Source organism: Oncorhynchus nerka, linkage group LG10, assembly GCF_034236695.1.
Source record: "Oncorhynchus nerka isolate Pitt River linkage group LG10, Oner_Uvic_2.0, whole genome shotgun sequence".
In the NCBI taxonomy this organism is placed as follows: Eukaryota; Metazoa; Chordata; class Actinopteri; order Salmoniformes; family Salmonidae; genus Oncorhynchus; species Oncorhynchus nerka.
Window position 1 is genome coordinate 88,504,240 of NC_088405.1, and position 21,040 is coordinate 88,525,279.

Sequence of the window (21,040 nt, forward strand, 5' to 3'; positions counted from 1 at the left end):
TTTCCGACCGCTCAACTCTGCTCACATACTCAGCCTCCAACTGGTAATTACTAGTTAAATCTGCCATGAATCCTTGTTACAGGGGGTATAGAAGCCTGTTGTGCGCAACAGGAAGCGGCAATTGAATACAAGCTTCACAAAATTGTTTTATTGTTAAAATATTTCTAGCCAGTCTCACTATGGGGTTGAAGTGTTTTTCTCAACCCACTCAGTTTTCCGCACAAAACACCAGACAAAAATGGCCAAAAGGAGTAGAACTAGCTCACCCGCTTTTACAATATGATGTGGCTATTAGATGTTCAATGTTTCTTTAGGTTTTTACGACAAGTTTCACCATATTAAAGTTCAGTTCACCTCACAGGGTTAATTGACCTAAACATTTGGGACAGATAACTAATACAATGACTGTCAAAGCAACAAACTAAGGCTTTACAATAGTAATAGCTAAGTTTGCATCCAATAGAGTCAGTTAGAGAGTCAGTAGCTAGGTTTCCATCCAATAGGGTCATTTAGAGAGTCAGTAGCTATGGTTTCCATCCAATAGGGTCAGTTAGAGAGTCAGTAGCTATGTTTCCATCCAATAGGGTTGGTTAGAGAGTCAGTAGCTAGGTTTCCATCCAATAGGGTCAGTTAGAGAGTCAGTAGCTAGGTTTCCATCCAATAGGGTCAGTTAGAGAGTCAGTAGCTAGGTTTCCATCCAATAGGGTCAGTTAGAGAGTCAGTAGCTAGGTTTCCATCCAATAGGGTCAGTTAGAGAGTCAGTAGCTAGGTTTCCATCCAATTGGTGACAGAATTTCATGCAAATATTCTAAAATACGCTTTAAAAAAAAGCGCATTTTCCCACAACTGACTTGTTGCAGATACAAATCAGTGTGTGATGACGTAGGGCACACAATATTTACTTTTTCACTTAAGTTTTCATGTACCAAATAAAAGTGTAATGTTCAATGTGTTTTCATCACATTTTCAACTCTATCAACAGATGTCACAAAAACTGTTGCGTTACATAGCAAATGGGCCTACTCTGGTCTTGGCACGTGTTCTAGCCAACAGCTCGCAGATACAGTTCGGGTAGGCTAGTCTACATGATGAGATTGCCGTTTTGACAAATAAAAACAATCAAGCATTGAACATCATGTCACCAGAATAAGACACTCGACATTTATTGTAAAGGAGCATCAAACGCATACATACCATGCACTTTCTTCACCCTGTGAATTTCATCATAATTTGTTTTATCTAAAGGCGTTTCCACAACAATTTCTCGCATAATACATTTTACCGACACAAAAAGTTCCCACCATTTCAAATGAAGAAATGTTCTTAACAGCTGTCATGATATTTTTCTTTTATATACGAGATGACCTTACTCGCATAAAAACTGGATGGAAACGTGGTTACTGATGGTGAAAACTTAGGAAACATTTTGGGGTTAAGTGGGTTAAAATCTTCCTAGAAGACACAAATGGAGCATGGAGGGACATGTCAAAATGCACACTTTTTACATTGATTTTTTTTACTCAATATTGGTTCAGAATTTCTATTTAAAATAGCAAAGGGACGCAAAAAAGGGACAACATTTTTGTGGAATGACCCAGGTCTATAATAGCAGGCAATATGTCTACATCGATCAAAAATGGTCCTCTTGACATTTCCAGATCCAATTATGTGGATATCATTATTGATGAGACAAAAATAAAACGTGAAAATGTCTGTCGGTCCTGTGTGAGAGGAAATCAAGGATGATTGCTCACTGGTTTAAAAAAAAAAAAAAAAGCACAGCTCTGTCTGTAAATGTAATTTTAATTTCCCTAAGAAGCAATCAAAAGACAAGTGTGTGCTCCTTTCAACACTACTCACTGAGTAATTTGAAAGCCTTTAAAAGCTTTGTTCCCCAGTCAATAAGCAGTGTCTTCTGCTTAAATATGTTTTGGTAATGGTTTGTCATGCTGGGACTTTTTTTACCGAGGCCTCATTTGTACAAAGCTAATTGAAAACCTGAAGCTTCAGTTGTCTGTCTGGATGAACTCCTCTTCTGTACTTTGAGACGTCCACACATCTGCTTTTCCCCAGCCTGTTCCTTTCAAACGGTGTTGGACTGCTATAATGAATAACTGTTTAAATCTCCAGGGGGGCAGCTCCCGCTCAGCCCAGTCCAGCTCTTCTCTGTCCTGGCGCCCCAATGGTGGAACAAGCTTCTCCCTAACGTCAGGACAGCGGAGTCCCTACCCATCTTCTGAAAACGTCTCAAACCCTACCTCTTCAGAGTATCTATCTTAAATCCCACGGCATGTGGTTGTCTCAACTAGCCATTTTAAGATTAATGCATTTATTTTAAGTTGCTCTGGATAAGAGCACCTGCTAAATTACAAAAATGATTCAGGTAATATTTTTATGTCATACTTTTACACATATGACAATGAAAAACATAGTATACAAATCATACTGTATAACTAAGAATCACTGTAAATGTTGTACTGTACCTGTGCTGAGCAGCAGTAGGACTTTCATACACAGGTACTCGTCATAGGACACCTGCAGCCTCACAAACTCAGCGGAAATCTTCAGCATCTGCTCACACTGGTCGGTCATGTATGGCAACTTCATCCTCTCACTGACACACACACACACACACACACACGATAATCAACACCTGTTTCCATCTGCAATCGACATAGTGTAATGAATGTTCCGCCTATGATACAGCTGGAGAAACAGAGCGTTGACACTCTGGGCTGTGAAATCAGCCCTTATTGGATGGACAGTATGTCCTTTCTCTTCACTTTGTTCAGGATATATATACAGTACCAGTCAAAGGTTTGGACACACCTACTCATTCAAGGGTTTTTATTTATTTTGTACTATTTTCTACATTGTAGAATAATAGTGAAGACAATAGTGAACTATGAAATAACCATTTGGAATCATGTAGTAACCAAAACAAGTGTTATTTGTGATTCTTCAAAGAAGCCACCCTTTGCCAAAAGTGTGCAATGCTGTCATCAAGGCATTCTTTCAACCAGCTTCACCTGGAATGCTTTAACAGTCCTGAAGAAGTTCCCACATATGCTGAGCACTTGTTGGCTGCTTTTCCTTCACTCTGCGGTCCAACTCATCCCAAACCATCTCATTTAGGTTGAGGTTGGGTGATTGTAGAGGCCAGGTCATCTATGCAGCACTCCATCACTCTCCTTATTGGCCAAATAGCCCTTACACAGCCTGGAGGGAGGTGTGTTGGGTCATTGTCCTGTTGAAAAACAAATGATAGTCCCACTAAGCGCAAACCAGATGGGATGGTGTATCGCTGCAGAATTCTGTGGTAGCCATGCTGGTTAAGTTTGGCTTTAATTCTAAATAAATCAGTGACAGTTTCACCAGCAGAGCACCCCTACACCATCGCACCTCCTCCATGCTTCACGGTGGGAACCACACATGCGGAAATCATCCGTTCACCTACTCTGCGTCTCACACGGCAATTGGAACCAAGACACAGCAATTGGAACCAAAAACCTCAATTTGGACTCATCAGACAAAAGGACAGGATTTCCACTGGTCTAATGTCCATTCCTCATGTTTCTTGGCCCAAGTAAGTATCTTCTTCTTATTGGTGTCCTTTAGTATAGGTTTCTTTGCAGCAATTCGACAATGAAGGCCTGATTCACACAGTCTCCCCTGAACAGTTGATGTTGAGATGCGTCTGTTACTTGAAACCTGTGAAGCATTTATTTGGGCTGTAATTTCTGAGGCTGGTAACTCTAAATGAGCTTATCCTATGCAGCAGAGGTAACTCTGGGTCTTCCTTTCCTGTGGCGGTCCATTCTTGAAATTTTCCGGATTGACTGACCTTCATGTCTTAAAGTAATGGACTGTCGTTTCTCTTTGCTTATTTGAGCTGTTCTTGCTATAATATTTTTAATTAATTTATTTATTTCACCTTTATTTAACCAGGTAGGCAAGTTGAGAACAAGTTCTCATTTACAACTGCGACCTGGCCAGAATAAAGCAAAGCAGTTCGACACATCTAACCACAGAGTTACACATGGAGTAAACAAACATACAGTGAATAAAACAGTATAAAAATAAGTCTATATACAATGTGAGCAAATGTGGTGAGATAAGGGAGGTAAAGGTAATAAATAGGTCATGGTGGCAAAGTAAATAGCAATTAAAACATTGGAATGGTAGATTTGACAGTAGATGAGTGTGCAAAGTAGAAATACTGGGGTGCAAAGGAGCAAAAATAAATAATAAATACAGTAGGGGAAGAGGTAGTTTGGGCTATTTATAGATGGCCTATGTACAGGTGCAGTGATCTGTGAGCTGCTCTGACAGCTGGTGCTTAAAGTTAGTGAGGGAGATAAGTGTTTCCTGTTTCAGAGATTTTTGTAGTTCGTTCCAGTCAATGGCAGCAGAGAACTGGAAGGAGAGGCGGTCAAATGAGGAATTGGCTTTGGGGGTGACCAGTGACATATACCTGCTGGAACGCGTGCTACGGGTGGGTGCTGCTATGGTGACCAGCGAGCAGAGATAAGGCGGGACTTTACCTAGCAGGGTCTTGTAGATGACCTGGAGCCAGTGGGTTTGGTGAAGAGTATGAAGCGAGGACCAGCCAACGAGAGTGTACAGGTAGCAGTGGTGGGTAGTATATGGGACTTTGGTGACAAAAACGGATGGCACTGTAATAGACTGCATCCAATTTGTTGAGTAGGGTGTTGGAGGCTATTTTGTAAATGACATCGCCAAAGTCGAGGATCGGTAAGATGGTCAGTTTTACGAGGGTATGTTTGGCAGCATGGGTGAAGTATGCTTTGTTGCGAAATAGGAAGCCAAATCTAGATTTAATTTTGGATTGGAGATGTTTTATGTGAGTCTGGAGGTAGAGTTTACAGTCTAACCAGACACCTAGGTATTTGTAGTTGTCCACATATTCTAAGTCAGAACCGTCCAAAGTAGTGATGCTGGAAGGGCGGGCAGGTGCAGGCCTCGGTTGAAGAGCATGCATTTAGTTTTACTTGTATTTAAGAGCAGTTGGAGGCCACAGAAGGAGAGTTGTATGGCATTGAAACTCGTCTGGAGGGTTGTTAACAGTATCCAAAGAAGGGCCAGAAGTATACAGAATGGTGTCATCTGCGTAGAGGTGGATCAGAGACTCACTAGCAGCAAGAGCAACATCATTGATGTATACAGGGAAGAGAGCCGGCCCAAGAATTGAACCCTGTGACACCCCCATAGAGACTGCCAGAGGCCCGGACAACAGGCCCTCAGATTTGACACACTGAAATCTATCAGAGAAGTAGTTGGTGAATCAGGCGAGGAAATCATTTGAGAAACCAAGGCTGTTGAGTCTGGATTTGGGAGAAGGAGAAATGGGGAAGAAGAAGAAGAAGAAGAAGACTTAGGCGAGTTGCTGTGGGGGGTGCAGTGCTGTTGACCGGGGTAGGGGTAGAAAAATGTTTATTGAAATTCTCAATTATAGTAGATTTATCGGTGGTGACAGAGTTTCCTATCCTCAGTGCAGTGGGCAGCTGGGAGGAGGTGCCCTTATTCTCCATGGACTTTACAATGTCACAGAACTTTTTTGAGTTTGTGTTGCAGGAAGCAAATTTCTGCTTGAAAAAGCTAGCCTTGGCTTTTTCTAATATGAACTTGGTATTTTACCAAATAGCCCTATCTTCTGTATACCACCCCCACCTTGTCACAACAGAACTGATTGGCTCAAACGCATAAAAAGGAAAGAAATTACACAAACAAGGCACATCTGTGAATTGAAATGCATTCCAGGTGACTACCTCATTAAGCTGGTTGAGAGAATGCCAAGAGTGTGCAAAGCTGTCATCCAGGCAAAGGGTGGCTACTTTGAAGAATCTCAAATATAAAATATATATTTTTTACTTGTTTAACACTTTTGGGTTACTACATGATTCCATGCGTGTTATTTCATAGTTTTGAGGTCTTCACTATTATTCTACAATGTAGAATAGAGTAAAAATAAAGAAAAAAAACCTGGAATGAGTAGGTGTGCCCAAACTTTTGACTGGTACTGTATGTATACACTGTATATATATGCATCAGTGTTTCATTCAGGCAATCCATATCATAAAGAGGGTTTAACTAGTGATTCATAGAAACCCACCTACCACCCAGGCTGACCTTTCTCATCTCCAGTGCCCCCAGTCAGCTACAGCCCTCCTAGGTGTATTCCTGACCCCTCTCCATCTCTGACTCTCTGAACTTACTCATTAATAACCAGGTCAGGGGCGAAGCACAACATCCCCCCGTTACACTGCTGGTAGGAGCGCCAGCCCAAGCCGAACGACATGAGGAACAGCCAGGAGCACTGCAGCAGGGTCATCTGGTCATCCAGGTGAAGGTTCCGGAACCCTGTACAAAACAGACAACCCACAGAGCATTAGTCAGGATTGCAGTGTTGTTAGTGCTATTCTTTTGAGTGAGCTATAATGCTGATAAAATTATATACTCGGTTTATTAGGTACACCCATGTAGTACCGGATAAACCCCCCCTTTGCCTCCAGAACAGCCTGAATTAGTTGGGCATGGAAACGTGGCTCAATTGGTATAAAGGGACCTAACGTGTGCCAGGAAAACAGGCAGGATGGGGCCATGGACTTATGCTGCTTACACAAACTCCTGACTGCCAACAGCATGACAATAGGATCCAGGATTCGTCAGACCAGACAGTGTTTTTCTACTCCTCAATTGTCTATTGGAGGTGCTTCTTCTTGCTTTTAGCTGATAGAAATGGAACCCAGTGTGGTCGTCTGCTGAAATAGCCCAGCCGTGACAACGACCAAAGAGTTATGTGTTCCGAGATGCCGTTCTGCACACCTCAGTTGTACTGAGCCATTATTTGCCTGTTTGTGGACTGCCTGTTAGCTTACACAATTCTTGCCATTCTCCTTCGACCTCTCATCAACGAGTTGTTTCCGCCCACAGGTCTTCCGCTAACTGGATGTTTTTCCTTTGTCACATCATTCTTGGTAAAACCTTAGACACTGTTGTGCGTGAAAAGCCAAGGAGGCTGGCCATTTTTGAGATGGAACAGGCACGCCTGGCACCGACAATCATACCACGCTCAGTCACTTAGAATGGGCAAATTGAGTGTCCTAACGTTCAATAGAACATCATTTAATATCTCCATGCCTATCTGCCTGCTTAATATAGCAAGCCACGACCACGTGACTTTAAGAGCAAACCATTTTCATGAATGGGGCGGTTTACCTCTAACTGGCCATATACCTAAATTAACTGAATATGTTAATTTGATAAAAACATTGATATAATAGGACCAAGGTAAGACTAAGATATGTCATTTTAATACACTGTACTGCAGTGTTGTTATTAGTGGTCTTTCAAATAACAATTCTGATCCAATTATACAGTACATGTTTATTTGATCAGAACATTGCCATGCTGTGGAGCACAAATATACCAGGGGGCAGAATTTCAACCGGTTTCTGCATAGTTACTATGATGTAATTTCAACAACTGTTACCCACTTGGACATTGTCTGTTTGAACAATCTCAAGATGAGAAATATTCTTTTGGAGTTACCAGCTTAGCTGAGCGAAGGATTCCTTGAATGTGCAAAACCACTGTGCGCTTCCTCGATATCGAAATTCCATTAGAAATGCAGAGCGGCAAATTCAAAAAATATATATAAAATTCAAACTTTCATTAAATCACACATGTAAGATACTCAATTAAAGATACACTCGTTGTGAATCCAGTCCACATGTCAGATTTTAAAAGGGCTTTTCGGCGAAAGCATAAGAATCTATTATCTGATGATAGCACAACAGTCAACAAAGAGGGTAGCATATTTCAACCCTGCAGGCACTACACAAAACGCAGAAATAAAATATAAAACATGCATTACCTTTGACGAGCTTCTTTTGTTGGCACTCCAATATGTCCCATAAACATCACAATTGGTCCTTTTGTTCGATTAATTCCGTCCATATATATCCAAATGTCAATTTATAAAGCGCGTTTGATCCAGAAAAACTTCCAAAATGCGCAACGTGACTACAAAATATTTCAAAAGTTGCCTATAAACTTTGCCAAAATAGTTCAAACTACTTTTGTAATACAACTTTAGGTATTTTTAAACGTTAATAATCGATCAAATTGTAGACGGGTCTATCAGTGTTCAATACAGGAAGACAACAAACCATGCTACTTTTCACGTCTTGCGCACTCTCAACAGTGTTACCCAGTTCCAAGACGGCCTACTTCTTCATTGCACAAATGAATAACCTCAACCAAATTCCAAAGACTGGTGACATCCAGTGAAAGCGGTAGGAACTGAAAACAGGTTCCTAAGAAATATCATTTGCCAATGAGAACTCAGTGAACAGACAAGAGACCAAAAAAATAAACGGTTAGTCCTCAGGGTTTTGCCTGCTACATAAGTTCTGTTATACTCACAGACATGATTCAAACAGTTTTAGAAACTTCAGAGTGTTTTCTATCCAAATTTACTAATAATATGCATATCTTATATTCCTGGCATGAGTAGCAGGAAGTTGAAATTGGGCACGCTATTTATCCAAAAGTGAAAATGCTGCCCCTATACCTTAAGAAGTTTTAAGCATGTCCCAGTTTAGGTCACCTAACAGTATAAACTCTGAAGATAGATGGGGGACGACGACGATCAATTCACATAGTGTCCAGGGCACAGCTGGGGGCTGAAGGCGGTCTATAACAACCGACAAGAGTGTGAGACTTGTTTCTGGAAAGGTGGATTTTTAAAAGTAGAAGCTTGAATTGTTTGGGCACAGACCTGGATAGTATGACAGAACTCTGCAAGCTATCTATGCAGTAGATTGCAACTGTGTCCCCTTTGGCAGTTCTATCTTGTCGGAAAATGTTATAGTTAAGGATGGAAATGTCAGGATTTTTGGTGGCCTTCCTAAACCAGGATTCAGACACGGTTAGGACATCCGGGTTGGCGGAGTGTGCTAAAGCAGTGAATAAAACAAAGTTAGGGAGGAGGCTTCTAATGTTAACATGCATGAAACCAACCAACCAGAGGCATTAAATCTCCTCCTGGATCAAGATTCCTTTTGCCTAAATTGTTTTGAAACAGTGCACTTCTGGCTATACCGTATATCCCGGTATGAAACAAACGCCCAACCCTATATTCCATTATTATTAAAAACAATTATAAAGCTCGATACAATTTTTTTTTTTTAAGTTAACCACGACGCTGCAGAAATGGAATTAGCATTATAAAGAAGGAAATCTGGCAGTTTTATAATATATATATATACACACTCACATACACAGAGTACCAGTCTAAAGTTGACACCTACTCATTCAAGGGTTTTTCTTTATTTTTACTGTTTCATACATTGAAGAATAATAGTAAAGACATCAAAACTATGAAATAACACATATGGAATCATGTAGTAACCTAAAAAAGTTAAATATATTTGAGATTCTTCAAAGTAGCCACCTATTGCCTTGATGACAGCTTTGCTTGAGTTAGTCACCTGGAATGCATTTCAATTAACAGGTGTGCCTTGTTAAAAGTTTCCTTCTTAATGCGTTTGAGCCAATCAGTAGTGTTGTGACAAGGTAGGGGTGGTATACAGAAGATAGGGCTATTTGGTAAAAGACCAAGTCCATATTACGGCAAGAATAGCTCAAATAAGCAAAGAGAAACGACAGTCCATCATCACTTTAAGACATGAAGGTCAGTCAATGCAGAACATTTCAAGAACTAAGTGCAGTCGCAAAAAGCAGACACAGACACTGTTCAGAGGAGACTTCGTGAATTAGGCCTTCATGGGACTATCATTTGTTTTTCAACAGAACAATGACCCAACACACCACCAGGCTGTGTAAGTGCTATCTGACCAATAAGGAGAGTGATGGACTGCTGCATCAGATAACCTGGCCTCCACAATCACCCGACCTCAACCCAATTGAGATGGTTTGGGATGAGTTGGACCGCAGAGTGAAGGAAAAGCAGCAAACAAGTGCTCAGCATATGTGGGAACTCTGTTGGAAAAGCATTCCAGGTGAAGCTGGTTGAGAGAATTCCAAGAGTGTGCAAAGCTGTCAAGGCAAAGGGTGGCTACTTTGAAGAATCTCAAATCTAAAATATATTTAGATTTGTTTAACACTTTTTTGGTTACTACATGATTCCATATGTGTTTTTTCCTAGTATTGATTTACATTGATGTCTTCACTATTATTCTACAATGTAGAAAATATCAATAAAAATCCTTGAATGAGTAGGTGTCCAAACTTTTGATTTGTACTGTATGTTTTTTGCATTGGGTGAGTCTCAATCCACCAGCATCCGCCGATGTCACGGTGACAGAGCTAGAGCGGTGTTCGTCAGACCATGAGACATCCCAAAAATCTGTACCGTCAGAACGGTTTGGCCCACAAACTATTAAGACCAATCTATGGAAAGATGACTCTCACAAACACGATGGTGTTCTCCGTCTTGGGACTCATCTGAAGTTGGTACAGCCGATCTGCCAACTTCTGTCTATAATGTCCGAACAGTTTGGTCTACACACTAATCTCTGTGGAAAGGTGAGACCCACGAACACGTACATGTTGGTTGTTTTGCTGAAGGACGCCCACAGGCCTCACAAGACTCGTCTGAAAGTCCCCCGGTACCAGTTGATTTTTTTTTTTTATATAGAAGTACTGAACAAAAATAAACACAACATGCAACAATTTCAACGATTGTACTGAGTTACAGTCCATATAAGGAAATCAGATTAGGCCCTAATCTACCGTAATTTCCAGACTATAAACCGCTACTTTATTCCCACACTTTGAACCTCGCGGTTTATACAATGACGCGGCTAATTTATGGATTTTTCCCCCTTTCGCAAGATTCATTCCGCCGCCAAAAAACTGAGCACAGTCACATAATGTGACGTAAATCGAGCGCGCTCAAACTTCCCATCATTCTGATTACAGTAGTAATTTTGTCACCCTCATCATGGCAAAGACACAGAGAAATGCATATGATGCAGCTTTCAAGTTGAAGGCGATCGATCTGGCTGTTGGAAAAGGAAATAGAGCTGCTGCATGGGAGCTTGGCCTTAATGAGTCGATTATAAGACTTTGTAAACAGCAGCGTGAGGAACTGACTCAGTGCAAAAAGACAACAAACCTTTCAGAGGGAAGAAAAGCAGATGGCCCAAAGTATTTGCAGCCACTCGACATCAGTGTAAATCGTGCATTTAAGGTGGCGCTCCGTGTTCAGTGGGAGGCTTGGATGACAAGTGGGGAGAAATCCTTCACTAAAACGGGCCGCATGCGAAGAGCAACTTATGGTCAAGTCTGCCAGTGGGTCCTGACAGCGTGGAGCATTGTCAAAAAATCCACTATCATCAACGGGTTTCGAAAGGCTGGACTGCTGCGTGTTGAAGGGGCAGCATGAGCTCAGCGGGGTATTTGCCTCCGGATGACAGTGACGAGAGCGACAATGAAAACGATCCAACATCGGATGAAGCAATTCTGAGGCTATTCAACTCCGACACCGAAGGAGATGACTTCAGTGGTTTCAGTGCACAGGAGGAGGCTTGGTAGGCTACTGTTTTAATTTTTGTTACAAGCCGTGTTTCGTTTAAAAGCTGTGTAAAGTTAATTTGTTTCAATGTACCGGTAGGCACCTGCGGCTTATTTATGTACAAAATACATATTTTTTAAATAATTCAGTGGGTGCGGTTTATATTCAGGTGCGCTTAATAGTCCAGCAATTACGGTAATGGGGAGCCAGTCCCAGCCAATCAGAATGAGTTGTCACCCATAAAATGGCTTTATTACAGACAGATACTCCTCAGTTTTATCAGCTGTCTGGGTAGCTGATCTCAGAAGGATCGCACAGGTGAAGATCCCGCATGTGGAGGTCCTATGCTGGCGTGGTTAGACGTGGTCTGCGTCTGGTAGGACATACTGTCAAATTCTCTAAAACGCGTTGGAGGCGGCTAATGGTAGAGAAATGAACATTAAATGATCTGACAACAGCTCTAGTGGACAATTGCACATTCCCTCAAAACTTGACATCGTTGGCATTGTGTTGTGTGACAAAACTTATTGTCCCCAGCACATTGCTATGATCATGCTGTTTATTCAGCTTCTTGATATGCCACACCTGTTAGGTGGATGGATTATCTTGGCAAAGGAGAAATGCTCACTAACAGGGATGCACAAATGTGTGTAAATAATTTGAGAGAAATAAGCTTTTTGTGTGTATTTTTTGTGTGTATTGAACATTTCTGGGACCTTTTATTGCAGCTAATGAAACATTGGACCAACACTTTACATGTTGCGTTGATATTTTTGTTCAGTACATATTATATTTATATATGGAGACTGTTTAGTATCAAAAATAAGGGGTTAAATACATGTAAAAAAAAAAGTTTATTGATCTTTCTTATATCTCTCAGATATAGAACAGGCACTTTAGAACGAAGTTCCTTTAGATTGTTTTGGGGACTATCCGTTGTTCCATGTAGTGAATCTGTACTTCAAGTGGTCTTAAAATTCAAAATCAAATTGAAAAATGATCCTGGGTATGACCTTTTTTAAAACAATTCCATATAGCTTAGTAGAACCCCTCCCAGCTTAGTCAGGGCTTAGACTGTTATGGGTTAAATCAATGTTAAAAGTGACCTTTAATTGCAGTTCAATCATCTCTCATTGTTGAGGCTTCAAAAGTGTTGAAGGTCTTTTCAGATCATATTTGATTAACAATGCAGTGGTTATGTAAGATTTCTCCACAGGTTATTTCATTCCAGGCCAGTTGGCCGCTGGAAGAGACCAAGGCACAAAGTAAATATTTGGGGCGATTATCAAACCATGCTCCTTCGTTCTCATGATTAGAGGCTGGGGGTCAACTCAATTCCATTCCACAATCAATAAAATGGAAATTCATGAGATGAATACAAAAATATCGTCATCAATTTGCAAGCCACTGGATTTACATTTAGGCCTAGCTCATTTCCTGAATTAACTCGAGTTGAAATGGAATGGACCAAGCCTAGCCCATAATGACTGCTAGTCATATTTGTGCTAAAATGTCCCCGTGTTAATGGAGGTGTACCAGGTGTTCTCACCTGGTAGGGACTTGGCCCATTTGACGGCTGAGACAACCTGCTGTCCACCCAGCCTGTTGAGGGTGGTCATGAGGCGGGTGGAGGTGTCGGGAATGGTGCTGTCGTAGCCAGAGTAAATGGCCTCCGGCTCAATGGCTTTGAGCAGGGATAGCATGGTGGGTACTAGCTGGGGCATCGACTTGGGGATCAAGGCGCAAGCCCTCTCGTCAGGTGGGGGAGGGTTCGGCTCCATCGTCGTCTGCTGACCTTTTAATCGGATCAGCTTCTTGTTTTTCCTCGCTGCAAAGAGGGAGACAGAGAATAAAAGAGAGCTGATCAGTAATTCTCCTCCCTGTTAGCTATCGTATCTCACTCATCCCAGGTGGTGATAGTGCATAGACCACACAGACACCTTGCCTTGTCTTTTCATAACAAAAACATGCAGCCTATAGGATGCCTTATCCGGTTACCTTGGCTACAGTTTACCTCTAACATAAAGGTCGGTCATCCACATTGTGTTACGCCTGAAAAGGTTTTAATAATCGAAAGAGTTAAAAAGAGCAACGTAACACGAGAAGAATACAAAATGTATTTTGGACTTGGGTGAAAACCTGTTCTATCAATTTTGTTATAATATGTGGCGCTTGGCAACGGATGAGAGGGTCACCATCAAAAAACCATCTCAGTCTTTCCTATCCTTTTTTTATTTCCTCCATACACGTTTCTATGGCAACTAAGAGCCGTTCTGGTACAACCCAAGGTTTTGGTTGTCTGCTTATGCACCCGTATCCATCAAGGTTTTTTCCCCCTCTCTGACTCACAAATAAAATCAACAATTGAATACCCTGCAGCACTGTGAGAATGAACATGTATATAAATAGCATGAAGTGGATTATCGTCATGTCCATTTCCGCAGAGTGCTGTCTCTTTCTTAATGGCATATTTTCGTTCTCACTCGACCATTTAGGCCATATTTCCCTTAACACAAATGTCCACAACCAAACACAGCTGATGTGAACCTTGTATCCATCTTTCTATGGCTCAGGGACATGGGAACAACTGGCTCTGACTGAATGACTGTTGTTGATCACTGGCTCTGACCCTTGTTAAACACTGGGCCAAAGAGGAACCACTGGGTTAGTTTATGTCAACAATAACTACTGGAATTAAGGCCCACTACTGGCTTAAGTGAATCCAAGAGTTAATCCTACTCCTAATCACAATCGCTATAGGGGACAAAAACATAAAGCCCTACCTTTCAGAGACAACATGCTGTCTACCTTTGCCAGATGACTATGTCTGCCAAAAGACTGAAATAGTGTATACTACCAGTTCACTGATATGAGAACAATATGAATGTGTGTTGGTGCCACTCTTACCTTCCAGATTCATCCCTGCTTGGAGACACTTGCGGAAGCGGCACGCCGGGCAGTTCTTCCTGCGGATCTTGTCTATGATGCAGTCGTTCCTCCCAGCGCACAGATAGTTGTGTTGTCCTGGGGATGGAGGAACATGGTAATTAAAACGACACATTTCACTGCACCTATCCGGTGTGTGACAATAAAACATTTTTGTTTTTCTCATTTTTACTAGCAAGAGAGTCTAAGCCAAGCACTGCGGGTTGCCGTTCATGACCTAAAGGTGAATTAAGGTGACAGCTCATTCACTTTTGAGGTTTACACCCCTCCACGGACAGGTAACATAGTAGCCTAAGCTTTTTAAAAACAGAGATAAAGAGATTGTCCCTATGCTGTGGGTGTAATGCTGTTGATAGTGTGGCCTAGTTTTGAAGACGAGTGGGAAAAAAATATTGTTTGTACGACAGAGCCTGGAGAATGCCAACTGAACAAAAAATGTTCACCCAGATCAACGCATCTTCTATGGTAGACAGAGGCCATGCTCATGACTAACTAGTTTAATATAAGCAACAAGTAGGCCTACCCAACTGTACTCACATCATCGTTCCCATACAAAAACAACATAGTACATCTACAGATAACATGTTTTATACCAACTATAAATAATGAGATCAAATGCCACACTTTCTAATGATGTGATAGCTTTTTTTGTTTGATCTACAGTCAGGGCATTTAAGTAAAAGTTAGTTAAACAGGTTAATATATTACTGTTTTACAGTACCACAACAAATGATTAACCACAGAGAAACACAGCCAAAGCACTGCAGAACAATATCCACCTGCAACATCAAATCCCAGCTAACTGTAATGCAGTGGGTAGTCATGGCAGCAGCAGCCACTGCAAAGAGCAGAGCAAACAACCATCCATAAACTAAACTAAACAGTGCCAGCTGAATCCCCAGAAGCATCTGCTCTCTAATCCCATTTTCATACAGTAGGCTTTTGAGGAGGACTTGGCTGGTGGTAGGTGCTAGGCTAGCCCTGGTTGGCAGGCTTCCTCCAGCCCTACTGAGAAAACATGGTCAGGCTATAGGGATACAGTGGGAGTGGGGGAAGGGAACGGGGACTCTTTGGTTGGAGGGTGACGTCACTAGCCATCCAAACATGACTAGGGTGTCATGTGACATGTTGACAGGTAATGGTGATTTGTGTGTCATAACCGACCGCTGCGGGGCTTGCTCCTCCAGCTCTGCCTCTAACATTCGTCCCAAATAGCACCTTACTGTATAGCACACTATAAAGAGAGGAATAGGTTGCCATTTGAGTCAGACAAAGACACAGTAGGCTAGAAAGGTACACAAGACGCCCTACATCTTACAGAGCGTGGTGGGAACGGCAGATAAGTACACATGCTACTTGTATCATCCCTTCACAGGCCTTTACCTTGTGCCTATTATGCTGCGAGAATCCCAGTGGCATCTTTATACACAATAACATGCTATGCTGAACCTTTCTTAAATTTGTTGGTATGATTGACATACCAACAAACATTGTATTGTCACAAATATACTAAATGAGTGCATTTCCATTCTAGTGTTCTATCATCACAGGTCAATAAAGAGGTTCACTAGTGTTAATTTAAACTGCACGGTTAGTTATTCTGAAAAATGGGCATCTGTTATAATATTTCAAATTATAACAAGTTAAAAATAACCCAGGGGAAACAAATCATTAGAATCAGTGCAGTTACAGTATGACATTGGGTTTTGTGCATAAATACATCTCTTAAAGGCCCAATGTAGCTGGGTTTTTTTTTAAATTATATCTCAAAATCAAATAATGTCTTGGTAACAATTAAGTACCTTAGTGTGATTTTTGACCATTTTGATTGAAAACAAAGAAACAAAAATTGCTTCTTAGCAAGAGCAATTTCTCAAGCAAGAATTTAGCTAGGACTGTTTGGGAGTGGTCTGAGCGGGGAAAACTGAAAACTAGTTATTGTCAGAGGTTTGGAACTCTTTCTTATTAATCTATTAACCAATTTACCGCCTGGTGTTGTCATCAGGCAGGCCAAAACTCCATCCCAACAAAACAGGTTGAAATTTCAGGCAGTCTTTTCAAACAGCTCTTACACTAACAGGGCATTATCATTTTCACAACTTCAAAGAATTATTCCAAAATCACGTTGACTGCACTGGGCCTTTAACTCTATTAGCAAAGTGATGATAGAGCCACATTCCAAGCAGGAATTAAAAACAGAATTTAAATACATTATGAATCATCAAATCACAAACACATGCATTGAGAAGGGTACACGAGAGACTGTATGTTCAATCTTGCATATCAGGTCAGATTTCCAGTACAGTGATTAAGGGACATGGATAAAGCAGAAGTGTTATTAAAGGTGGGTTTTATTTACCATCTGTGTTTTGTCGTGCTCTCCATCCTTCACCATAGCGACAACAACCATAGAATGGAGGAAGAAAGAGCAAAATAACAGATATGAAGTCTTCTTGCTGAAAGTACAGCTCAATTCAAGTCTCAAAAAAGTTCAATATGATTTTACTTGGTCATTTACACCAGTAAAGTTGAAATAACGTTTTCAATATGTAACAATTATCCTTTATAAACTGAACTCAAATATTGTATTTCACTCAGAGTAATATCTGTTGTAGTTAAACGCAGGGTTTGAATTTGTCAAACAGATCCAGTAGCTATATCTCCATTCTTTCAATACAAACACTCATGTATGCACTTTCATGAGAACAAAATAGTTGTTACAAACTACGTAAATACACCTCAACATAACATTCATGGCTGCTCGATAGTATTCATAGGAGTAACAGTAGCATGGCAGCCCACTTGTCAAGCATTCAGAGAAGCCAAATGGACTTCAAAGGCAGTCCCAGTGAATGGTACATTGACTGTGGTAGTGAGCTTGGAATGAAACAAATCTAGGCTACGTTAAGAGAAAATGGTTCAAATAACAAACCGAAAAAGGCTACAAATCACAAACACACATACAGTGCATTTGGAAAGTATTCTGACCCCTTTACTTTTCCCACATTGTTATGTTACAGCCTTATTCTAAAATGGATAAAACATTTTTTCTCATCAATCTACACACAATACACCATAATGACAAAGCGAAAACAGGTTTAGACACTTCTCCACATTCATTAAAACACACTGTCATCAGCAAGCTCTTTGTGCCAGTCTCCACCCTTCACTAATAGCATATCAGCCACCCTTCACCAATAGCATATCAGCCACTCTTCACTAATAGCATATCAGCCACTCTTCACTAATAGCATATCAGCCACCCTTCACTAATAGCATATCAGCCACTCTTCACTAATAGCATATCAGCCACCCTTCACTAATAGCATATCAGCCACCCTTCACCAATAGCATATCAGCCACCCTTCACTAATAGCATATCAGCCACCCTTCACTAATAGCATATCAGCCACCCTTCACTAATAGCATATCAGCCACTCTTCACTAATAGCATATCAGCTACCCTTCACTAATAGCATATCAGCTACCCTTCACTAATAGCATATCAGCCACCCTTCACTAATAGCATATCAGCCACTCTTCACTAATAGCCCTTCGCCTCAAATGAGTAAACTAACGTAATGATTACTATTTTATCTAAAACTAGTTCCAAGATAAGCTCTTTAAAAATACAAATTAACCCTTTGAAGCACAATATAGGCCTACACAATGGAACAGCATCTTTTAGTGGCATCTCTCCCTTATGAAACAGGAGAGGAGATCTCATGTAATTCTAATGACCAACAGTCGTTTGGACAGGCTGTTCAGAGGTATAGGATGCAAACAATGGGTTGGACATAAAAATAGCAGCATAGACACCACAGCCTGATAGAAAACCATGAGTCACTAGCCTACTCTGGCCTGGGGAAATAGAAGCCTAAAGAAACCTTTTCTGATACTCTTTGTGTGAACCTAAAATGTTCCTAATCTTAGCTAGAAATTGTAAGAAAATCAGTTGAATAAAATAGTCTGCTCAAATGAAACATTAAAATGAGCCTGCTTTTTAACACAGAGCCAATCGGTACCATTTTGTTAGAATATCTAGGCTAGCCTATAGGTAAAGACACCACTTAGTGAGTCCACATGTCATGTGTCAAAAAGGACATACAAGTGTACTACTGCAATGTCGATGTACATTTTACCACAAAAGATTGACCGGTACATATGTTCAACTATAGTCTACTATTGAGAGGTAGAACTGGGCATGAATGGAGTTGTGAGTGTGGATGTTTACTCCGTCACCAACCTTCAACGGCCCTCTTGAAGAAGACCTTGCAGCTTCCGCAGGTGAGGACTCCATAGTGGCAACCAGACGCCTCATCTGAACACACCAGGCAGATCTTATGGGTTGGACCGCTGGGCTTGGCAGGGGCTGACGACGCAGAGCCGCTGGCCTCGGGTCTCGCCTTTGGACTGCACAAACACAAAACAAAAGTTTCATATCAGATCCATTCAAATTAAAAGTATTTTTAAAGAAACAGTTGTTTTAGTTTCACACAGGTGAATATCACTCAGATCCAGACAGCTATCGAAGGGTGGGTTGTTAAGCAACAAAACCGATGCGTGTGCAACTTTGGGCAAAACAGAAGGGGTTGGCTGACATTCAAAGGATTATTGACAACATGTAAAGTTAAATATTTGGTGACAAAACAGTTTAATTGAAATCAAATGCATTTGTACAATATGCACCAGTTGTCTCTCAAATACAGTGCCTTCAGAATGTATGCACACTCTGACTTTATCCACATTTTATTGTTAGAGCGTTGGACTAGTAACCGAAAGGTTGCAAGGTCAAATCCCCGAGCTGACAAGGTACAAAATATGTCGTTCTGCCCCTGAACAGGCAGTTAACCCACTGTTCCTAGGCCGTCATTGAAAATAAGAATTTGTTCTTAACTGACTTGCCTAGTAAAATAAAGGTAAAAAAAAAAAAAAAATTCAAAATCAAAAAAATTTCAAAAAAATGTATAATGGTTTTAAATCACTGGCCTACACACAATACCCCATAATGTCAAAGTGATATTTTTACAAATCAATAAAATGTAAAAGCTAAAATGTTTTGAGTCAATAAGTATTCAACCCCTATGTTATGGCAAGCCTAAATCAATTCAGGAGTAAGAATTTGCTTAACAAGTCACATAATAAGTTGCATGGACTGAATCTAATTAAACTTTGGATGGTGTATCAATACACCCAGTCACAACAAGGATACAGGTGTCCTTCCTAACTCAGTTTCTGGATAGGAAGGAAACCGCTCAGGGATTTCACCATGAGGCCAATTTAAAACAGTTAAGTGTTTAATGGCTGTGATAGGAGAAAACTGAGGATGGATCAACATTGTAGTTACTCCACAATACTAACATAAATGACAGAGAGAAATGGAAGCCTGGACATAATACAAATATTCCAAAACATGCATCCTGTTTGCTATAAGGCACTAAATTTAAACTACATCAAGTGTGGCCAAAAAAATGACTATGTCCTGAATACACTTTTAAGTCCAAACACGTTACGTTTGGGGCAAATCCAACACATCACTGAGTACCAATCTTCATATTTTCAAGCATGGTGGTGGCCGCATCATGTTATGGGTATGCTTGTCATCGGCAAATAGGGATTTTTGGGGAGATAATAAGAAACGGAACAGAGCTAAGCACGGGCAAAATCCTACAGTAAAACCTGTTTCAGTCTGCTTTCCAACAGACACTGGGAGACAAATTCACCTTTCAGAAGGACAATAACCTAAAACACAAGGTCAAATACACACTGGAGTTGCTTACCAAGACAACATTGAATGTTCCTGAGTGGCCCAGTTACATTTGACTTAATTGGCTTGAAAATCTATGGCAAGACTTGTAAATGGCTGTCTAGCAATGATTAACAAACTTAACAGAGCTTGAATAATTTTATAACGAAAAATGTGCAAATATTGTACAATCCAGGTGAACAAAGCTCTTAGAGACTTACCCAAAAAGATTCACAGCTGTAATCGCTACTATGTATTGACTCCGGGTATGGAATACTTATGTTATCAAGAGGTATGCGTTTTATTTTTCACGATTGCAAAGCAAACAATTCTTAATGCAAGGTTTTTAATCATAACACAGGTAGTTTCCTAGAAAATATATGGCATTTATGGTTACGCCAGGAGAGTAACGACTGAGGTTTTAATCTCACACTCAAGCATCAACTGAAGGATACTGTAATATAATGTCATGTCTGAGCCAGGATAATTACCCGCCTTGGTTGCAATTCCACGATTGTAATTATCTCCGACTCCCTTTCACATTAAATTAACGACGGTATGAAACTACAGAAACTTAACACTACTTTGTCAAAGCAATGCTGACAGAAGTACACTAGGAGTAACCTTTTAACGTCTCGTCAGACAAAAAGCATTTACTAATTTCTAATACAATCCATAGGAAGATTTTAATAGCATTAGGTAAAGCTTTCCACCCTAGTTTGCTTTGCCAACACAACTGACAGGGCTTATATTATAGGCTACAAAAGGGAAGCACAGACGCGAGC

The 21,040-nt window shown here is 40.7% G+C and overlaps 1 protein-coding gene across 5 annotated transcripts in view; it reads right to left on the reverse strand.

Moving 5' to 3' along the window:
- The window catches only part of LOC115136214 (glucocorticoid receptor), a 111,233-nt gene that overhangs the window by 14,532 nt on the left and 75,661 nt on the right, over window positions 1–21,040 (reverse strand). For 4 of the 5 annotated variants that reach the window (XM_029671789.2, XM_029671787.2, XM_029671786.2 and 1 more), the window contains exons 3-8: window positions 18,756–18,922; window positions 16,869–16,895; window positions 14,471–14,587; window positions 13,113–13,391; window positions 6,237–6,381; window positions 2,484–2,614 (exon numbers count right to left, since the gene is read on the reverse strand). In XM_029671789.2, coding sequence (XP_029527649.1) covers window positions 2,484–2,614; window positions 6,237–6,381; window positions 13,113–13,391; window positions 14,471–14,587; window positions 16,869–16,895; window positions 18,756–18,922 — 866 coding nt within the window. The remainder of the gene's footprint in view (window positions 1–2,483; window positions 2,615–6,236; window positions 6,382–13,112; window positions 13,392–14,470; window positions 14,588–16,868; window positions 16,896–18,755; window positions 18,923–21,040) is intronic. The other variant, XM_065023901.1, reaches the window with a different exon arrangement.